Genomic DNA, 22978 nt, shown 5'->3' on the forward strand with positions numbered 1-22978 from the left:
TGATTTACACATCCTCAAACCTGCTGAATGGGTGATCGGGAACCATACCTTGTTGCAAAACTCCACTAGTTTTAAAAAGGTGCACAGGTGGTGGTGCCTTTAATTTTGAAAGAATACAATGTATATAACCTCCTGTGCCCTGTGCTAATGTCATTAGAATCTCTAGTAAAGCAGACATGATATGCTTGAAATAAGACGTATTGATTTTCTTAGTTTCTGTGCAATTTGACAGAAGAGTTTCAACAACTGTGAAGGAGTCTTATCTGACCTTTCTGGCCTGTGGGGCTGCGGAGGCAGCTGACTGGTACTGGCAGGCCAATTGACATGCGGCTTCGGTGGTCACTGAGGCAAAAACCCGGGTTAGGGAGGAGTTCGGGGAGGCCATGGAGAACATGGAGAACAACTTCTGAAGGGCATCAAGGAGATTGTGGTTTGCCATTTGGCGTCTCAGTAGGGTAAAGCAACGCAAAGTCAACACTGTGTACAGTGGGAATGGTGCGCTGTTGACTTTGACTCGAGACTTTGCGGATCACTGAAAGGAATACTTCCAAGACCTCCTTATCCCGACAACACACCTTCCAATGAGGAAGCAGAGTCAGGGGAATTCGGGGTGGGTCAAACTATTTCTTGGGTTGAAGTTACCAAGGTAGTCAAAAAGCTCTTCTGTGGCAGGGCCCCGAGAGTGGATGAGGTCCTCAAGGCTCTGGATGTTGTGGGGCATTGCTGGTTGACACGCCTCTGCGAAGGCGGGGACAGGGCCGCCTTATTGGCAATCCGAGTAGGCAATCCCCCTCTTTAAAAAGGGGGATCGGCATGTGTGCCCCTAACTACAGGGGGATGACACTCCTCAGTCTCCCGGGTATGGTCTACTCTGTGGTGCTGGAGAGGAGGGTCTGTCAGATCATTGAATCTTGGATTCAGGAGGAGTAGTGTGTTTTTTGTCCACGTTGTCAAACAGTGGACCAGCTCAGCAAGAGTCCCTAAGGACGCATGAGAGTTTAGTTTGGCCTACCAGTGTGCATGTGTGTTTTGGACCTGAAGAAGGCATTAGACTGTTTCATGTGGCGAATCCTGTAGGGGGTGCCCCAGGAGTAGAGGTTCCGAATCCTGTAATATGCACTGTTCAGGCCCTGTATGGTTGATGCCAGAGCTTGGTCCGTATTGTTGGTTGTAAGTCAGATTTTATTCCGGTGAGAGATCTATTCTACCAGGGCTGCCCTTTCTCACCGACTCTGTTCATAACCTTTATGTATAGAATTTCTAGGCGCAGCCAGGGTGTTTAGGGGATCACGTTTGGTGGCTGCAGGATTGGGCCTCTTCTTTTTGCAGGTGATGTGATCCTGTTTGCTTCATTGGTCCCTGATCTGTAGCTCTTGCTGGGGTGGTTCAGTCGAATGTGAAGCAGCCCGAACGAGGATCAGCATCTCCAAATCCGAGACCATGATTCTAAGCCATAAACTGTTGGCATGCCCCTTCCAGGTCAGGGGTGAGGCTCTGACCCAAGTGGAGGAGTTCAAGTACCTCAGGTTCTTCTTCATGAATGACTGCAGGATGTAGTGGGAGATCAACAGGTGGGTCGGTGCAGCATCAGCAGTGATGCAGACTGCACCGATCCTGGTAAGGAAGGAGCTAAGCCAAAAGGCAAAGCTCTCAATTTAACGCTCAATCTCCATTCCTACCGTCACTTATTGTCATGAGCTGTGTTTAGTGATCAAAAGAATGAGATCACAGATCTAAGCGACCGAAATGAGTTTTCTCTGCAGAGTGGATCAGCCACCCGGGTTGGGCCCAGAGTAGAGTTGCTACACTTCGGCATTGGGAGAAGTCAGATGGGGTGGCTCAGGCATCTGGACAAGTTACCTTCTGGTTGGAGGCATGTCCAACTGGGAGGAGGCCCCCAGACCCAGGACACGTTGCAGAAACTATGTATCTAGCCATGGGATTGCCTCAGGATCCCCCTGGAAGAGCTGGAGCAAGTGGCTTGGGAGAGAGAAGTCTGGGCCTTGCTCCCCTGGGTGCTGCCTCGGCAACCCAACCCTAGATAAGCGGTAGAAGATGGATGGATGGCAGGCATTTTTAAACAACAAAAGTACAACTTACCCCTTCAAGCTGTTTGCTGGCCTTAGTTTTATGGCCTTTACTTGGCACTTATTGAGTGGTGTAGTGGTAGAGAGATATAAGGTATGTTTGCCTATTTTATCTGTAAGTAAGCATCTATTTAAGAGGTTTTGACATTGTATGTAAGCCACCTCTTCCATAATTGGTTTCTCTTAGAAATGTATACATGTTTGTTTGCACCCTGTAGCTACTATCAGTCTAATGTAATATAATTATTCTCTGTACAAAATTATCAAAGGCCACAGATTTATTTTAGCATTTTCTGATCAAATAACACCCTCATACAAAAATATAATTTTTTTGATTCACCTGTCAACAGAAAGAGGTTACTCAAGTGTACTTGTGAGCAGTTAATCTGTGGTTGCCATGATGATTGGGATGAGGTTAGAGAATCACTGTTGCATTATAAGGCACTTTAGAATCAGATTTTTTTTCTATGACCCCTCATGAAATTGCTCTATCACAAACAAATATCATACTTACAAAATCTTTTTCCCCATTAGCCGTCAATAAAGTGCCAATACAGTATGCAGAAGGTAGTATATCAATCAAACAATATCTTGTGGGAATTGGGATATTGCAGTTTTTATTTATTGTGTTGTTTTGGGTTTGTTTAGATCCACCTGAGTTCTCAAATTTTACAACTTCTTTCATAACTTATTTCTGGCATCTTTGTTTTGTCTTACTGGTATCTTTTGTATAAATGATGCTACATAAACACTTACACACTTTTGCTTTGATGCTATTAGAGAGTGTGCTATTGTGTAACAAATGTGTTTCACTGACAAATGCTCTAGAGCAAAGACTGGGTGATTTCAGATTTGCAGGGAATATTTAAAAGGGGATAGCAGTTAGCACTCACCTGACAGCGAATGGGTCCTGGGTTAAAAGTCTATGGCCTTTTAATGCCGCTTTTCCAGAGTTTGGGCAGGACTCGACTCTGTTTGGATGGGTTTCCATTAATTCGTAGTGCCTACCCATAGTGGGCGGGTTGTCATAGCATAGCAGCATAAAACCACTGTGAGGTCATTGAATATGTGAAACTTAACTCACAAACAATGGCGGATATCGGGGCCATGGTGTACTTGATGCTTGGTCTCTGGCTTTTGTCAGATACACAAAAAGCAAGAAAAGAGCCTGAGAATACTATGGGTGTGGAAATGCAGCGGTTTCCTTGTTAATGTGCAGTTCTTGCAGGTCTTTGAAAAAATAAATAAATAGAAATTAAAACGGCAGGTCTCTTAACGTTCCAGGTTATTGTCAGCTCTGCTCCCTTAGAATAGGTACTGTGCAGGAACTAAAATGGTACAGGATACCATGTGCTACCTGTAATGGAAACCAAAAAAAAAGTTGAATCGTGCTTGAACTGTGTAGTGTAAAATCACCTTAGGTGTGTATTTGCATGTTTTCTTTGAACTTGCTCAGGTTTTCCCTGGATATTCCGGCTTCTCCTGCAGACCTCCAAAAATGCAATAAGATAATGATGACTCTGAAATTGTCATTAGGCATGACAGTGAGAGTGAAGGATATATCATCCTGTGGGTGACTGGCAACTGGTCCAGGGGGTGAACTCCATCTCTTGGCCAGTGTCAGCCAGCCTTGATTCGTGCTCCCCTGTGACACTGTCAGCAGGATAATGTACAAGGGTTGGGGCGGGATGAGTGAGAGAGAGTGTGAGAGTGAGAGAGAGAGAGATGTGCCAATGTTCAGCAGTCAAAATTGTGAAATTAGATATGACTGTTCATCTGTCCTGCCTTGATTTAGGTAAAGGAGTTGTTGTAAGTGGCAGTGGTTTTACAGTATGGTTAAATTTGTGTAGACAGGACACAACTTAAATTTATTAGGGGATCCTCATTTATATATTTTTTTCCCTAATAAGAAGCACTGTTCATTAAAGCATGCAATTATTGTCACTCACTTTAAAATATAACATTATAGAGTTTTGAATGCAATTGTTGCTGTGTTTGCTGTAGCATAAAAACACAACCGAAAAATAAGAGTATTTGTAGCAGAAGCAGCTGAAAAAATAGAATTAACACAAATTAGCATTAGCACCTTCACTGTTTCTGTAAAACGGTGGGAAATGAGAACACAGTTCTCTGAGACTTATTATGCTAGCATAATATTCTTGGTAGAGTTAATGGAAGTAAGTAATGTCCGTTTTTGAATTATGAGATCAGTTTAACAACAAAAATACATTGAATCCTCAAAAGAGGGAGTGGTTTATGAATACTCCTTAGCCCCCCTTTATAGTGCTGCTTCATTAAAAACAGGCAACAGGCTAAGAAAACGGAATTCTTAAACATTAAACAAATGCACTAAGTCTTCCCTCAGTTTACAGGTGTCTCCAATCATTTTTAGGAGTTTTTTTGTAAATAACTGTCCAATATTTCCCTTGTCATTCTCGATGGCATTCCCCTCATGGTCAAATGATAATTTAACACAAGACTAGCACACTGCCACTTAAGTTACTGTGCCCATTGACTTAAATGTCTCTTAAGGGCAGTCATCATATTCAATATACTCAAGTAAGACGCATGTATTCTATATTTTTAATGGGCCTCTATTTCTTTTCTTCATAGGGGTCGCACTCGAGGGAGGGTTATCGTGGATGAGGAAGACAGCATGGATGGAACTGAGATAACAGAGACCACAAGTCCTCAGGACACAGGTGAGAGCACATTACCATCGTGTTGCTAGCTTTTGAACTTATTTGTGTGGTTTCATATTCTATTGCAATAAAGCATTTAATACCTGAATGCAGGAAGGACATCAGAGCATATTTTAGTAAGGGTAGAGGAGTTTCCCCTTCCTAAAGAAGGATGGATGAGCGCTTTTTCTTGGCACTCCATACTTCAACTTCAGGGCTATAATTGAAAGGGTTTAGCTTGAGCTATGAAGTGTGTGTGTGTGTGTGCGTGCATGCATGTGTGCGTGTGTGCTGCTTCCCTCTCTCCTGCTGCTGTGAGATTGGCATTGAGGTGCAGTGGGAAAGAGCCCTGGGCTAATGCCCTCTAAAAGCTTTTTAAAATCCCATCAGTCTCTCTGGACCCATTTATGTGCTTTTTTATATGTGCAGATCACATGATCATACCTCCCATTCTTATAGATCTTAGAATTGTCCTGTCGTTACACCAGATATATTGATGAAGGCTTTTCCGGTGGCATGCTGTACTCTTGCTTTTGAAATTGTTCCTTCCATCAACAATAACTTATTTTTAAGAAGTTGCAATGGGTTCTATTTGTTTTTAATCATAGTCAAATCTATTGTCCACCAAAACAGGCTTAGGCCCAACAGTGGGTCTCTAATATAAGCCTAATATCAGCCTTATGGAAATCCAGGAGATATTAATATCCCCCAAATTGTGTATGGAATTTTGTGGACAAGCATATTAGCAGAAATAGAGAAAAGGGGGGTCCTCAAACTATGGCGTTTCAACTTTATGGTGGTAAAATACATATTGACTTGAAATAGTGTGACATGACATTCTATCATTGCATGCAAACTTGTCTGTGACGGTGGCAGTAGATTACACAGTTGTACGTTTGTTTGGGATAGGTGACATCACTTGTGTCTCAGATGAGGCTCTTTGGATATTGCGTGCTTTGTTTACATCTAACTTTTGTGTTTGTATGTTTGTTTTTTATACAGAATGCACAGTGTCATTGTCATTTTGGGGATTGCTCTCAATTCAATGTTTTATTTTTGTCATTGTTCTGTACTATAATTATGTTCTCCCTTTTATTTTCCTGTGTCCTGGTTTTGTTTCCTTATAAATACATATAACTTTAGGGTGTTATAGGTTAGGTAAGGGATTTAGGCTACGCTAGTTCCGTTTTGCATCAAAAATCACCATTGTCGGTCCATAGGAATGGATCTCCAGACACTGATACTCATGGATCCCCTGCATTCCTATTTTTGTTTCAAAATACCCTGTTTTTCATCATTTGTTATTTGCGTGCTGTTATAGTTTGTTGTTTTCTATAATCTCCATTAATATATAGTTAAAATGTCTCTCTTCTTTAACAAGTTTGTATTATGACATAAACATTATCCATGATGAAGATAATGCAATCTTCATGGATGTAAGCCAATAAGCCAGCTTGACATTATTTCAGTGAAATGCAATTTCTAACATATTGCTTGAAAACTTATTTTTCAAAGGTAAGTGTTTTATTAACTATATGCTTACATGGTAGTACAGAACATGATTTATCTTTCTTTGAGTACATAAGTGGGCCATTTAAAGGTTATGGATGTATTCACACAACTAAACAGTGATATTTCTGTTTCATCTTCAGAACTAAGCAATCAATACATTTTTTGATATGTACAATTCCAAAATACATTTTCAGAACATTGTTCTTGCTAATGTATTTTCAAACATTTGTTTCACATTGTCCAAACTAGGTTTAACAAATTACTGATTTCTATTTACTTCTTTTTTTACTGGCATAGTGCCCAACAATCCATAATCTAAACCGGGACCATCATATCCATCGGGTAGTATTTTCAGCACTGGTCCCCATTATTAGCTATCTATTTCGAGAATAAAGTCTGGCGCTTTTATACTTTTAAAAGTATGACTGCAACTTTTGTCAAACAGGTTATTCTGTATGAGCTGTTGAATTTGCTAATAAAATGAAGAGCCACGAATAGAGCATATTTTACTAGAAAATGTATTGCCCTACCAATACATGTATTGGAGAAAATGAAATGTATTGTATTGGAGAAATTAAATTTTTGCTTTTATTTTCACTGTTCATTTCATTTTACCATAAGAAACACAAACCCAGCCAGTAGAGACTGTGGAAATGATGACTGCTGATTTGCTCGCAGAAGACAAGCTCGCTTCCCCTCTGGCCCAGAGCCCACTAGCTGAGAATTTAGCTGGACCGCGTGTTCACGCAGGTAGAGGAGTCAAAAACAGGTAAGGCATGCCAATTTGATTTATTTTTGGTTTTGTATATAACTACAAACAAGTGTCTATCAGCACTTAATGGTATGGGCTTGTATGCTGTATATGCATGGATCTGTTGAAATTGAGTTTTCAGTTGAGTTCCAGATTACGCTGTGCTTGAGTTTGGAATCTGTCTCCTGGCTTGTTTATGGTACCTTTCATCAGTTGTAGGCAGGCCAACCAAAAGCAAGTCCTAGCAACTCCTCCTCCTTATAAACAAGGCAATTTCATGCCGTACATTATACATAATATATAACCTAATGTATATACCCTGCCACCAAAAAAGATGAATACTGAAGAACATGGCACTTCATAGTTGTGGTGTTACTTGGATAGCACTGGCCCATGTTATGAATGCTTGATTAGAAATTAGAAATGCTTTACCGTTATAATAGGTCACCCTTCTGAAACATAAAACCCTATTAGAAGTGCAATGTGTAAAGTTGACCCCCTGGTGCAAGCAAGGCTGATAAAGAAAATAAGCAGTTAAAGCAAATGTCAGTTTAAAACAACGAAATCAACCACAAAGTTTAAATGTGTCCGACTGAGGTAAACACAATGTTATCCCTTCTCCGTTATTAATTCAGTTACATTATCTAAGCATTACATTTTTACTTACCGTAATTTCTGGACAATAGGCCGCGACTTCTTTCACTTAACCAACGATTCGGCAAATATATGCATTTTTGGGGGGGGCTAATGAGCTTCACGCCGCCAAAGCATTTATCCTCGTCACATCGAACTGAGGAAATGACAGGGAAATTTTGAGTCTTTTCAACTCCGACACTGAAGAAGACGACTTTGATGGTTTGAGTGCGCAGGAGGAAGCCCAAGATAGCAATCGGCTAGCCGGTGAGGCCCATATTGAGGTGCGCTCAATAGTCTGGAAATGATGGTAATTTTCAAAGACAAAATTATTGAAATAATTTCATATTTAATGTAAAAACACTTTTGTGGGATTTCCGCCTAATTCATCAAGTAGACAAACTACATCAATACATTTTTCACAGTATTAAGCTCTTTGGCTGTTTTAAATAATCACATATAAAAAATATGAACTCCCCTAAAATTACAGTAACGCTTTGTTTGAAGATTTCTGAAAATCTATGTCTTCTTAATGAAAGATACCAGGAAACATATCTTTTGTGTTCACTCAGTGATAGTGTTAATATGTATGTGCAGAATGGTCTGTTGCCAAAAGACGGAGGCCTTAATTCATGGTGACATGTGTGCCACTTTATTAAGTCAGTGTAGGTGTGCATTTATAATTAAAGACCCTCTACCACCATTTTCTTTTTCAGTGAGCATCTTTGTGCCTTCTGTTACTGCGGTGGCCATAGTCTGTTGGGTCAGGGCGATCTACAAGTATTCAGCACCACACCTCAGTTTGAAGCCCTCTTCAGCCACGACAGTGGTGTTGACTCCACGAGCAATGGCAGTGATGGTGACAAAACCCTGCAGTCGAAAATGGCTGGAGACACCACCTCAGGACAGAGGGAAACTACAAAGTAAGCAACCTGGCAGACACCGTTGGCAAAAAATGTTTGGACTGTTTGCCAGTTGTATTTAATGATTACAAACATAATAATGACCTCTAAGAAATGAAAATTAAAATGAAATGACATTACTTTACTGCAAACCCCAGTATTAATACAAAATAATCAGTTTTGTACTAACCAGAGGTATTTGAAAATTTCTCCGGTTTTAAGAGTATTTATCAAACTTCCATGTGTAGTAAAATTGTATGACAGCGCTTCCAGTGAGCATTCAATTTGTAAAATAGCCTGTTAAAAATGTGCTTTTTCAATGGCTTAAAAGTTGTTTGTTTTGTGATATCTTCTATTTAGAATATCCAATAGGTAAGGACTGCATCTTCCTCAGCTATAGGTATTATGTTGAGAATGCATTGATTTAGACCAAGACAAGGGTTAGTTGCCAAAATGGTGAAACTGGAACAGCACTCAGTTTAGTGGTTGTGTGTCACCAGTCAGACAATGAGTAATGGAAGAACCCATTAGTTTCATGAAGTGTAAATGTCGAATTCTCGCACCTTGAATGCTATGGCAGATCTAAATACATAGTTTGCCACCCACAGTGTGTCTGTGGATTTTGTTTTTGAGGAAAAAAAAAAAATCTTAAACATCTAATATATGCTTTTGTTCTGCAAAGTGTCCCCTTCATCCTCACCCCTCTAAGAGCCCATGAATTCAAATACACACATACTCACTCACACTGGTCTTACTGAAAACTTTTGGCTGCGTCACTGTTGTAACAATGCAGTGAGATGATTTTGTTATAATGAAAATGCAAAATTATTTTGATTATTATGACATTCTGTTTGGAAACATTCCAAATACAGCAGTGTGATTTGTAATCAGCTTGTAAGGCTGTTTTTCCAAAAGGAATTGAAGACAGAGGTTAACGCTGTCAAAGTCTTAGACACACTGCAACCAAATTGCATTAATTATTTGTACTGTCAGTAGAAATAATGTTGCCTTAATTACTTATATACATGCAAACCATAAATAAAGGCTTGTACCTTAACACACAAGGACATGCCATTGGGAGAAACTTCCACTTTACAGCTTCGGTTCTCACTGTACATCTCGGCATTGTGTCAGATGTGACCAAGGTCCTGTCATACCACATGAGGTGACAGATGCGTAAGAAATTTGATTTTGCTGATATATTCAAGAAAATGTATTCTTTTCTATTGTGGTTGCAAATTACTGTCCTTAGTATCTTTTGGACAGTAGACTAGTTTGCTTTGATGCTGTAAACAATTTAGGGATTCTCTCTTGAATTCTTTCTGATGAAATGGGGAGTGGCAGCAATTTTCCTCTAGCAGCTTGCCTGTAGCTATTGTGTTGATTTGTTTTTGTGACGTGTAAGTGGACAACTGACCAGTTGTACCACACAGACTAAGACACTCAAGGTAAGAGAAACTAATTGAAATTTCTCAGTGATGCACAATGTGTAAGGAAACTGATAATGTGATGAATTGGGAAAGAGCAACTCACAATTGCTGAAGACACTTAAGCTTGAGACAATAAGCTGTCAAGGCTGTTAAACATGAATCTGTCATCATGCCTCCAGAAAGTGTTTCTTGATTTTTGGCCCTTGGATTGTTTACTGGAATTGAGACCCTTTTAAAATGCTAATACCCCTTCTCCACATTTGTTGCATGCTAGACAACTCACGAGTTCAAGCCAGGGACTCTGAGGAACACATCCTTTTCAATAGATTTCATGAGACTGAACAGCCAGCCTCTTGTGCACATGCCAAACAAGATGGCCCTCTGCCTCCTCCTCCCCTCCCACTTTTCTCCCACCGCTTTTTATATGCTCTCTAACATTTTCCTCCGGCTCAGTCTCTCGTCTTCACATTCCTATTTTTTTTTTTCCCTGAACAAAAGTTCTAAATGTCATCTACTGCCGTGTCTGCGCTCCATTTCTGAGTTGATTCAAGATTCTTCTTTTGCATACCATATGTTTTAGCAGTTCTTAAAAAAAAACAAACAAAAAACTGCACTGACCTCCTTTTTCAATAAAACTCTTCATTGTTCCAGTGGGTCTGAAAGCTTCGAGGGGGAACCAGACTCAGCCAGTCGATTTTGGGATGAGCTTTCTCATGTCGGACTTCCACAAGATCTTAACGTCCAGTCTCTCTTTGAGTCAGGTAAAATCAACTAAGCCTTTCCCTTTCCAAGGATTGTTTGTTCTTAGAATGAAATACCAGCATGTAGATCTACCTGACCTTGTCTAAAAGCTTTTAATGTTTAAGTATCAGAAACACAGAGATGTCAATGTATAGTGATGTGATTCTGACTATGTAATCATATCATTAACAAAATTATATTGCAGGGCAATGCTGGGCACATCAGAGTTGTGCTTCATGGTCCGAAGGTGTATGTGAGGGCGAGGGACAATCTCTGCTTAATGTGGACAGAGCCATTGACTCAGGGAGCACAAAGGTGAGTCTACGAAGAGCGACGAGGAGTAATAGGTTTTCACACAATGTTGTGTTGTGGTGGGACTGCCTGCTTTACTGAGGCACAGTAAAGCTGATGGATCAGACTGGCTGGTAAAGGTCGGCTCGGCAGTGTGGATCTGTCTACTGTGAAATGGAAAAGGTCATGCCACTCAACTGGCCTGAGCTTCTGCGTTAGCGACGACACTGCCCTCTGATTGTGTTTGCGGCCTATTGGTTGTCTAGTCTGTCAGCAAATCTTCTACTTGATCTCCAGAATGACTGTTTGGATTCTCTTTAGAGACAAAGTATTATGAAGTAGATGAGATTCTGTTAGGATTTGTGGTTCTAAGGGCCTATAACAACAGCCCCGATCCTCACATATGACATTGACTGGCTTTCCTACCAGATTTTAATAGCTAAATTACTCTTCATATGCTGTATCATAAATAGCAAATGTTTCAGATTAGTTTGTTGTTTCCTTGCCTGTGCAACAAATGTCTATTTATTGTGTACGTTCTGTTGCTCTTTTTACAGCACTGTGCATACTGTAAGCGCCTTGGAGCATCCATTAAGTGCTGTGCTGAAGGATGTGCTCAACTCTACCATTACCCCTGTGCAGGGGCAGCTGGGACCTTTCAGGATATCAGGAGTCTCTCACTCCTCTGCCCAGAACACATTGATTTGGCCATTCAAAAATGTAAGTTGGTTAAAGTCAGATACATTTTCATTGGAAGCTATTGTAAAATATATTGAATACTGACGACATTGTATAATGTTTACTTTCTAATTTAATTATTTCTTTTTCTCATCCACAGTTGTAGATGATGTAAATTGTGCGCTATGTGATAGCCCAGGGGATCTACTGGACCAGCTCTTCTGCACCAGTTGTGGTCAGCATTACCATGGGATATGCCTGGATATAGCCGTTACCCCTCTACGAAGGGCAGGCTGGCAGTGCCCTGAGTGCAAGGTCTGCCAGACATGCAAGTAAGTAATCTGTCAACCGAAATTTTGTACATCATAGGATTTTTGTGCACATAGATATGCACACATTTCATATGCACGGAAACATCAAGATAAACTACCTCTGACAGCAAGCATTTATCAACATCAGTTACTTAATAATACACTAATGGTGTCCTTATCGTCTACCCGTTGTTGCAAAAGTAATGCCATTGTGAATTAAATGTTTTAGTGCAAATCTGAACAAAAGCGTGAGCAAACGCAGGACAAAACCACAGAAACATTTTAACAGTATCATCTTAAACACAACAGAACAGGCAACTGTCGGTGCTGTGTAGATAGCAGAGATGTCATACCCTTTATTTACTTACTTTACTGTATGTACTGTCTTGTTTCCGTCATTGTAGATGAACTTATTTAGGTAATTCTGCCTTTTTTCTACAACAAAATCTTCCTTCCCCTCATCCCCCGTTAGTAATTTTGATGGTATTCCATTTTATACACCTTTTTCTTTGTATCCTCAGGAACCCAGGAGAGGACACCAAAATGTTGGTGTGTGACATGTGTGACAAAGGCTACCATACCTTTTGTCTACAGCCTGCCATGGATGTTCTTCCTACCAATGGGTGGAGATGTAAGGTAGGAGACAGCACATGTATAGAATTCACTGTGTTGAGAAAATTTTAATTTCTCAAGATGCCTTGATGTTTGCCTGCAAGCATGACTTTGCAGAAAACCACAAAATATGAGTGTGTACACACAATTACGTTTGAGTTTGTTAACAGTTTAACTGTATTAATTGTTAATCCTTGCTTTTTTCATAAAATCTTAATGAGGACAACTATTTTGCTGGTTGCTTTGATACTTCTGTTGTTAAGACGTGCAAAAGAAATTAGCATTCCTTTAGGTGAATCCTATTCAACATTCTTTATTGAAGGTATGTTGTTCGGGACTTACATCAGAATGAAACTAGAGCAGTACTTAACTGTTTCACTGCTATTGTTTCATATTCAGGCTTTGCTGATAATACATTTATCTGAATGATGTTCAAAACAATAATTTTCATACTTCATTTTAAAACTGTCCCTTTTCCTGAAAACAGACTTTCAAATAAAAGTCTGTTCCATATAGAATTCTTCCAGAAATTTGTTCATTGCTGCGACAGCAATGCACCACTGAACATCCATGTGCAATGCACTTCATTATCATGCACATCCTTCAGTCACGTAAATCTTGTGCCACGCAGACTCTCACTTAAACATAGAACTCATCTGTAGTAGTCTGAGCAAACCATGTCAGTTGAGGCAACAGGCCTTTCTATTTGCCCTCTGTTAGATTCAAACAGTCAACATCCATCCCCAACCTTTGTCAGAGTTTTGCCTAATAGTGCATCTATTGTAGATGTGAAATTTTACCACTGCTCAAACTTTACTTCTTTAGCCTTTTGAATTAACTCACACTAAATGTACATTAGAGTGGTTAGCTCATCAACAATGTACAACGTCAGTATCAACATTCTATAAACAACCTTTTTGACCATTTCAAAAAGGTAAGCAACTGGAAGCAGCCACATGTTTAAAAATTGTGTAATTCAGTAATCTGAATATGAGGATACATTTTTAAGAATAATTTACATAGATTACATAACCCTTCCTATTTTTATAGAACACAGAGCAGGGTATTTGTTTTGGACCCTGCACAGGTGGTCCCCCCGCCCCCCCTTTTGGGTAAAGCAGGTAAAGCACTGTTAATGAAAAATGAATTCATTTCCACTGCTCCTCAGAACTGCAGAGCATGTATCCAGTGTGGAACAAGAACCAGCGGGCAGTGGCATCATACAAGCCTATTGTGTGAGAACTGTGTCCAAAACCAGGACCCTGCTCTGTGCTGTCCAATGTGTGCCTGTATCCTGGATCCTGAGCATCACAAAGACCTTCTCCTCTGCCACAGTTGTAAGAGGTGAAATTGGAATCTTTTAATTCTTCTACCCCTTTTTAATGTATTTGTTGTATTTAATCTATATACTTTTTATGGAGTATATGTACATTATACAATATAGGGTTATGCAGAATGTATCCATATATGTCTATATGTACGTTTTTATATATATATATAGTATTATGAAATTGCCCTGTTGAACAATCTTGAATTCCTTTTGTTCTGCTTTCAGATGGCTTCACCTTGAGTGTGAGCGTCAGAACTCAGGCCAAGCAGAAATCCTCCCAAGAGAGGACTTTGTTTGTTCCAATTGCAGGTCTCCTGCTGCAGAGCAGGGACGACAAGCAGAGGATATGGACACTGGACCAGAGCTCAGCCCTCGGCCAGCCTCCACGCACACAGACTCTGAGACTGGCCTACAGCTGGCTTCAAAGCACATGGACCTAGAACTTGGCACTCTGCTGCCTCCTGAAATGCACAATGACCCCAAGCCGGAATTACTTGCTGTTCCGTTGCACTCTGATCCACAGTCTGTTGAGGATACCGTCCAGGAGGAGAAGCTGGCCATGTCTGCCCAAGAGCCTGGTGAGCGCCTGTTTCAAAAATGTTACATGATACAGAGGAAGATAACTTCTGACCCCCCTCCCATCAATATGAAGTCTATATTGATTTTTTTTTCCAATAATTTCTTCAGATAATCTGTTTGAGCATACTCATTCTATCTTGTTGTGATGATTTGTCAACTTCTTTTTTGTACAAAATTAAGCTTCATACATGCAAACACCCCTTTATATCACAGAAAATTAATGTGCAGCTTTATAGATGCATATACTTTTTCTCATTCTCAAGTCTTGCAGCAGCAGTTGAAAGCTTTGGCCATATAACGTGAACATTGGCCTTGGTATCTTGTTTATGTTTTGAAAGATTTCAGCTTTAGTGGATGAAAGGATTGAGAGTTAAGATATTTGAACTAGGAACAGAGACATGACAATTTTCTTTTTTAAGTATTTTCACAGGACAGCTTAGTTATCAGACAGTGTGTAACTAGCACCATGCCAAAGCAGCCCCATTGTCAGAAGGTCATCATAGTATCATGTTTTGAAAACTTATTTTGTTGTTTTTGCCCACTCTCTTTGGGACTATTTCCTACCTGTGAACATCAACCGCTTAATTGATTTGTGCGAGAAATTATTTTTTATGCATGTACATGTCATTGAAATAATAAACATGTATGATAAATAATTAATTAGCACAAATTACAGCGTACACAAAGTTTCAGAAAGCTCATACATTTGCATTGTTTACAACTCAGTTTGCATATGTTTCATGAACAGAAAAAGAATGAAGACAAATGCCAGCTTTTTAGTTGTATTTGTTTCAACAGAACGTGCTGTTCTTGTCGGAATTTGTGTTTTCCTCTGAATAGAACTGAAGTAGTTATAGAGAGCAAAATTACAGTTTTATAAACATTTAAAGCGTACCTTTAACACGATTCTTTGAAGTAGTCCTAGTTTAAGCTCTGCCTGTTGTCTGTCCATGCTTTCGCTTATCTTTCATAATATGGACTGGAGTCTGTTCAATTGACCTATGTATATTGTACCTCACCAAAGGTAAAGGAAGGACAATATTCCCATGTGGCAACAAAATCATGAACATTTCTGATTTTCTTTTGACCAACTAATTTAAATGTATTGGGTTACATTATGATTTCATAATCAATACCTGCTTTTTTATTACAGTGAGCTAGAACAGAGCAATTAGGAAACGGTAAACAGTGACTCAAGCAATGGCTAACCCTTTTGGGATCTTAAGTTAGACCTGACTTCAAGCCTCTGTGGTATTTATCAAAGCAGTGTATTTATCTAAACCACCACCTCATTCAATGTAGAAGATATAGGAAGGAGGGCATTAATATGGATGAGTGTGTGTGTTCAGCTTGGTCAATAGCACCAACACTGAAGATGGTTGGAGGCTCATCTCCTAAATGACTTTCTGGCATGGGCACCGGATGAGCACCTGCAAGCTGCACAGTCATGAGTCTAGAGCACACAGACCCTGGGATGTTGGTTGTCATGGTTACTCCCTTCTCTGGCAGAGATGCTTAGCAGGTGCATGTGCGTGTCAGAATGAGTGTGACATAGGAACTTGTGGATGCCTCATTAAGACTAGAGTATCTGTACTGTCAGGCTGATGGGATGCCTGATAGCTATGAATGACTAGTTCTATTCATACGAGGCAAATGTAGAAGTCTTTGATAAGAAGCCCTGTGGGGAGAGACAATATAAGATTTGCAAAACTCAAAGGTAGATAAAGATGAGGCTTTGAGTTTATATCAAAATATTACTTGTAATATTGGCTTGACTTGAGTTTTTGTTGTGGTATCTCATAGATATTAAATCTAGCATCCCTGTCTTACTGAAAGAAAAATTGTAGTCATGGTTATTGATTTTTTTTATTCTAATGAATAATTCATCACCATAGCATTATAGTAGCGACTCCCTTTGCTATTTTTTTTAACTGTTTCTGATAATGTGAATCAATGGTATCTTAATTGTATGTTTTAAACACTGTATGTATTCTCCTACAGAAATTAAACCAGCAGCAAGAACCCAGGTCATATCTACAGGCAGTCCTGTGCCTTCAGTTACTCTCAGCACAGAGTCTGAGTCTTTACCAGCCCAGCTTTCTATGGAGGCACCACAGTCACAGGAAAACCCATCAATTAACAAGCCAGCAAACACTGAATCTTGCCCAGAGCCGGGCATGGTCAATCCCAGCACAAAGGATTTTAAGGCCATCATCTCACTCACCAAAGAACCAAGTACTGCATCAGTACCTATCACGGACCAACCAATGGAAGTCTCTCTATCCCAGCCTTCAAGTTTGGATGTCGTTGAGGCTTCTTTCCTGGAAACTACTCCAAAAGACCTTAGCATGGACAGTAAGGAGGGCAATTTTCACAAAAACTTGAAGGAGACGCTTCAGTCCACTGCCTCTGGTATATCAGAGGAGAGTAACACACCAGAGACCAAGCCTAATCTGCCATTTCTCAGCCTGTCTTTAGAGGAAAAGCCAGTAAAGACAACTGTGGAAAGATTGGCAGAGATGGTTACAACCCCTTCTCATCTTGCACCTATGGCCTGTGGGATATCTGTTAAAGAACCACCCCAGACTCAGATCCTCCCAGCTCTGGGTGACCACAACGTTGTAATCCCCACCACTACTCTTATACCACTCGTTCCTAAGATTGGAATGGGAAAGCCAGCCATCACAAAACGCAAATTTTCTCCGGGTAGACCAAGAGTGAAACAGGTAGGAGCCCGGAACAGACACAGATCACTTGTGATTGGTTTAATTTCGCTGGCAATGTTTGTGCCTTCCCTGTTCGAGCAAAAGATGGTCTCTGCGTAGAACTTTATGTTCATGTTGGTTGTTCTATTTGTAGGGTGTGGATACGGTTTGTCCTAACTCTTTGAAGGTGGAAATGGTCTTCTGTTGTCTTTGGGTTGGTTGAAGCAGCCTTTGCAGGAATGTATTAATTTATTCAGTGAGCTTGGTAAAAGTGCAAATGTGCCCTTTTGCCCGATAGTTTGGAGTGTAGCTTGGAGAATGAAGCTCTCAGTCCAGTGTGTGTGCTCTGTTCACGTTTGTGCAACAAGACTACTTAATGTCAGTGTTCTTACTCACTGTAGTTGGCAGATGAATTACTTTAAATTGGTTCATGTTTAGAATTGTTCAGACTCTTCTCTGCTTTTCACCTCAGTACATCATCAGTCTCTGCTCATTTCATTCCACATTACAAACACCTTTGCATTTATTATCACTTATTTTTATAACAATTATTATCCCTGGGGCGGCGTGGCCCCAGTGTGAACATTCCTGGTTTTATTCCCGGCTTTTCCCTGTGTGTCGTTGTGTTGTTGAGGAAGACAACTGCTTCCCTGGCGCTGATGGACGGCAGCCTACTGCTCATGGTTCATCCATGATGGGTTAATTGCAGAGAACGAATTTCCCCACGAGGGATTAATAAAGGATAAATTATTAATTATTACAGAACACTATTTGTCAAATCACAATTTAATGTCACCTTCTAAGATCCACAGATCCAAAATCTGTACAAGTGTCAGTTCCAGATTATTTGATCATTTCAGTTTATTCTACCTGAAGCTCAGCAGAAGCCGACCAAGTTTTCTGACAACGATAGGTTCGTGTTGCAAATCGCTTATGTTTAATTCATGTATCCATGCAGCAAGGAAAAACTTAAAATATAGAGGAAGTAGACTAAAGCATGGCTTCATTTTTCCATGAGAAATAGCAAACAGATTATACAAATAAAGACCTTGCAGGCAGGCTCAGAAGTTTTTCTTGGATTACCCAAACTTAAATGAAATCAATGCTATGTAAACATCTCTCATTTGATATATTTTAGATGATGACAGACTTATTCTGCAGTTATGACCTCTTTCAAACAGAACTTGACTTTCCTGTTAACTAAGTATCCTTTTGAAAGTAAAGGAGCATTTAATTATATCACTCATGTTCTCACAATATCTGACTGCTTATCCTGAAACCTGTAAAGACTCATTGAAGAGATCATTCAACACCAAAGTTGGGCACACACTTTTTGCTATGGTTTGTCACACCTCAGGCTCAGACTCTTAAAATACTCCAAAAAACAAATCAGTTATCCGTTTAATGAAAACCTTAGCATGCCCTCTTTAGCTAAAGAGAATTTCAGAGTAAGAATCTGGTGTTTTGTTTTGTTTTTTGTATATGCATCAATATCAGGAAATCTCTTATCTATTCATATCCCCAATTTCATTGTATCATTTATGTCTGTATTAGCACCATGAACGGTAATTGCTCACTTGTCAGAGGAACGAGAACCTAAACCTCCACGTTTAAAACACATTTGTAGAGGGGGAAAGGCCTATCACAGTCATTAAATTGACTCTCTTCAGCAAATAGAGAACCAAATTAAAACCCATGACTTTATTACTCTAGAACTTTTTCTAATGAAGTTTGATACTCTTTACAATTTTTTTCTCCATGATATATACAAACTTTGTAGATATCCGGCAAACAGGGAAATCTATTCTAATGTTTTTAATATGGCTCCCTTTTCAGTCCAGTGTCTTGTTTTTTCAACTTGACAAACATATTTTTGTCATGGCAAGACGCTGCAGAGCCCTTTTCTGTTCTATGGTGCAAGATTTTACTGCATGAACTGCATTAACACAACTCTGCTGCAACTTCACCCTGCAGGTCTTTATATGTTGTATTTCGAAAAAAAAACATTAGTCAATTCATTTGCATGATAATACTATAGATTCTCTTTATCACAACACAATCTAATAACCCATCTTGTCTATATTTTGGCAAATCCAATACATATTATTTAAAAGCTTTGCAAACCCCAAATGGATGTGTATTCAGTATCCTCCAAAAAAGTTACATTAGGTGCTCACTTCATCTCTTTTTAACATCTTTCTTTGTATTTTGTTTTTTCGCTGGCCTTGTTTTTAAGTTGCTGCATTTTGTCGCCCTCCTCCTTCCCTTTCTCTCACTCTCTCACCTACCCTTCCTTAGGGTGCATGGAGCCCCCATAGCAGTGTGAGCTCCCCCTTGTCCTGGTCACCAGACCAGCCAGAGGGGTGGGACGTCCCAAAGACCAGGCAGTCCTCCGGCAGTCCCGGCTGGAGCATCAGAGTGGTAAATACCGTGGCTCATGAGATGGCCCTGTGTTAGCCCTCTGTGTACCCTGGTGACAAACACTCTCTTGAGTGTTCCTGACTGTCATGATGATGATGGTGGTTTACCATAATAAATACCATTTTAGTGAAAAGCAGAGGTTCAGTCACTAGTTATTTTCTGAATAACTTAAAGTGGAAGTGGAACATTGACAATGGGTTTTGCTGGGGTTGAGGGCCATGGTGTCATACAACCTATAATTGACCAGGAACAAAAGATCCATGTGATTTTTTTTTTTTTTTAAATCATTTTGCTTTTGTCTTGTTTAAATGTCTTTTCAATTTTGTCGGCATTGAGATTGTCCTCATTCTTTGCAAATGTGGAAAGGAGTCAATTTGTGCTTTGTGCAAGTGATCACATCCATATTGAACATGGTAAAGTGCATCTCTTCAAGGAAAACGTAGATGAGAAGTTCTTTGGTTTGGGATCAGATAAGATAAGTGTAGGAGGAATTAAAGGAATTGTGTTGCAGGTTCTGGAAGGTTGGACAGTTATATACAAACCTACTGTCTCAAATGTGTTGAAGGGACGGCAGCATTAGCTTGAGGAGAGCAACAGTTTTAACATCTCACCTCTTTTGTCTCCCAAGTAACAGAATGTCAATGAATGACTGAAATGTACAGAATTAGTTTGGTGGAGGGATTACTATTTGTTGGATATAGTTGACATATTACTCAAATGTTCCTCTTTTGTGGTAATGGCAGTTTTTTGTTCAATTTACTTAAAAGTCATCATACTCAAGGTCACTTTTGGACAAAATAATGTTTTAAATGTTCCTAAAGTAATGTAACTGAGCATCACTTTGTAAAAAGAACAAGATTGCAGCCAAAATGCCACTATTGTCACCTGGGTACTCATTCCAGAACTAAAAAGGTATTTAAAAGAAAGAGGTTCTTGAGTTCTTGAGTGTCACTTCTGGTTTGCAACTTGTTGTCAATTGATGTTAATGAAAACATTTTTTCATTGTAAATTTTGACTAACACTCTTCTATTCTACAATCCGACATGAGGTAATGTTGTCAAGAACCTCTCTCTCTAATTTCCGGAGAAAAGTCTTCTGGAATCATTCACTTATTTAGTGATTTGTGGTCTTCTAAGTTTTTTTGTTGTAGTTCTTGCTAAACTTGCACAATCTTGTGAAATGGAACAAATAGTTTATTTGGCCACCAAGGACTTTTTCTGTGCGTAATTTTTCATATAATAACAAGGGAACAGACGACAGATGCTCAAGAAATGTCATGTTCCTGAATTGTGCAATAACTTTCTAGCCCCTAATAATGAGGAATGATCTTAAAATGTTGCTATTTTTGTGAAAGACATGGAATCAAAGGATTAAGTTAGCCGATCAGTCACAATTTGATTGCTTTATTTTGATTAGACTGTGGTTGTGTTGTTAGACTTGATATTCTGTGTATTAATTTTTGCCTCTTTGAATTGAACTTCCAGTATATTGGATCCAAAGGGTGTCTAATATTTATGCTCAATATATAAGCCCAAAAAGATGTTTTCACATTCATTTATTCAGGCCTACAGAAAAATACTTTGTACAAACCTTTGGGGTGAAAATTTCTAGGCGTCCAGGTAAGAAGCATCAAATGTGAAGGAGGATATATTTAATGTCAAGGAGATGAACATTCATATATTCTCTATACCAACTATCCTGCACTCAGGGTTTCAGAAGTACTGGAGGCCACCCCAGTTGTCACTGGCCAGGAAGCGCTGTACACCTGGAACCAGTTGCCAGTCAATTTCAGGGCATCGTATTGAGACAAACAATCATTAATTCTACCTCAGATGTCTGTGCAAAGTAGGGTCTCCTATTAGCCCTACAGCATTTTTTGGACAATGGGAAGAAACAAGAGAACACAGAGGATACCCACACAGCAACACAAACTTCACAAAAAAAAAAAAACCCAGGCAGTATTTTACCTGGGGGGTTTTTATGCTGTGAGGCAGAAGCACCCTCAGATGAACATGTATAATGGGACATTATTGTAAAGTCGCATTCTCTTGAATTTTTAGTCTGGAAAATTAAATAAATTGAGTGTGTTATAATATACATGTGGACTTCAGTTGTTTGAAGTTTTAAAGTGGTAATGGTGAAAGTTCCCTTCTGAGCAAACTTTTTAAGTCATTTTCAATGTCATGTGTAAATAATGACTTGGAACATGGCACCATATGAGTGAGTGTTATGGACAAAATAAAAAAAAAAAACCATGGTTAGCCGATTTCACATAACAATAGGAATGGCTTCAATTCCATATCATGTTTTTCTCCATGAAGCGCCTGTATCAAGCCCACATTTGCAGTTCTGTACATCATAATAATTCTCTTGCTTCTACAGGGTCGTGGTTCAGGCTTCCCAGGGAGAAGGAGGCCCAGAGGTGCTGGTCTGTCAGGTAGAGCTGGGCGTGGAAGGGCCAGGGGCAAGAATGGAGTGGGTCCTATCATTAACCCTGGGGTATGTGCTCTCAGCTGGCTCACATCCTAACAGCTTTCTCAAATATTGCATTATACAGCATGCAAAGTATTATTTGTTTTCCCAAGTTAAATGCCAGCATTTAAGAAATACTTGATTTAATGGCTTGTATACTCCTTTCCTTGAAAAATATTAAAATTTCTGTTAGCCCCCCTCTGTACTGTAAAATGATGACTAAAGAAGGCTTGTTATTGTTAGTAGTAATTACTCCAGCCCACAGTTACATGTATAGTATATCCTACTTGATAACAATGGCTCATATTACCAGATGTCAATCTTTATTACAAAATTGCATTCACATAATGCCTTTGACCATTTTTGTATACTCATTTGCAGGTTACCACAATTGAAACACCGTACCCTATCAAGGAGGAGGAGGAAAATGCCATGCATAACACAGTTGTAATATTCTCCAGCAATGACAGTTTCACATTAAAGCAGGTGTTTTACTTTATTAGGTTGCTTTGTTAATGTCTGTCCTCTTTGTCCACATAAATGGGTTGAAATCATTTTTTCATTTGAATAACTATCATCATATTCTATGGATATACTACAATCTACCATAGGAAGTGAAATTATCCCTTTCTGTGCCTTTTCTTGTGACAGTCTTGCAGTGAATTTTTGTTCTGTGACCAAAACAGATTACTCACAATCTGTCAAATATAAACATAAATTGCAAAGACCAATCTGATTATGAAGATAGCAATATTTCTAATACATCCATTGTTGACGTTCCGTATTTATGGAGAAAATTAATACTGAGATATTAACTTAATTATTAGACTACATATCAAAGA

At 39.4% G+C, this 22978-nt stretch overlaps 1 protein-coding gene across 3 annotated transcripts in view; it reads left to right on the forward strand.

The window, feature by feature from the left end:
* The window catches only part of kmt2cb (lysine (K)-specific methyltransferase 2Cb), a 71186-nt gene that overhangs the window by 15942 nt on the left and 32266 nt on the right, over positions 1-22978 (forward strand). For all 3 annotated transcript variants that reach the window (XM_086171884.1, XM_086171886.1, XM_086171887.1), the window contains exons 3-16: positions 4701-4789; positions 6902-7049; positions 8381-8587; positions 10648-10757; positions 10943-11052; positions 11586-11748; positions 11867-12038; positions 12539-12653; positions 13798-13973; positions 14185-14537; positions 16540-17264; positions 19542-19664; positions 22047-22163; positions 22518-22622. In XM_086171884.1, the coding sequence (XP_086028010.1) occupies positions 4701-4789; positions 6902-7049; positions 8381-8587; positions 10648-10757; positions 10943-11052; positions 11586-11748; positions 11867-12038; positions 12539-12653; positions 13798-13973; positions 14185-14537; positions 16540-17264; positions 19542-19664; positions 22047-22163; positions 22518-22622 (2713 nt within the window). The remainder of the gene's footprint in view (positions 1-4700; positions 4790-6901; positions 7050-8380; positions 8588-10647; positions 10758-10942; positions 11053-11585; positions 11749-11866; positions 12039-12538; positions 12654-13797; positions 13974-14184; positions 14538-16539; positions 17265-19541; positions 19665-22046; positions 22164-22517; positions 22623-22978) is intronic.

Source organism: Fistularia commersonii, chromosome 25, assembly GCF_037954325.1.
Source record: "Fistularia commersonii isolate RoL2024-O1a breed Wild chromosome 25, RoL_Fcom_v1.0, whole genome shotgun sequence".
In the NCBI taxonomy this organism is placed as follows: domain Eukaryota; kingdom Metazoa; phylum Chordata; class Actinopteri; order Syngnathiformes; family Fistulariidae; genus Fistularia; species Fistularia commersonii.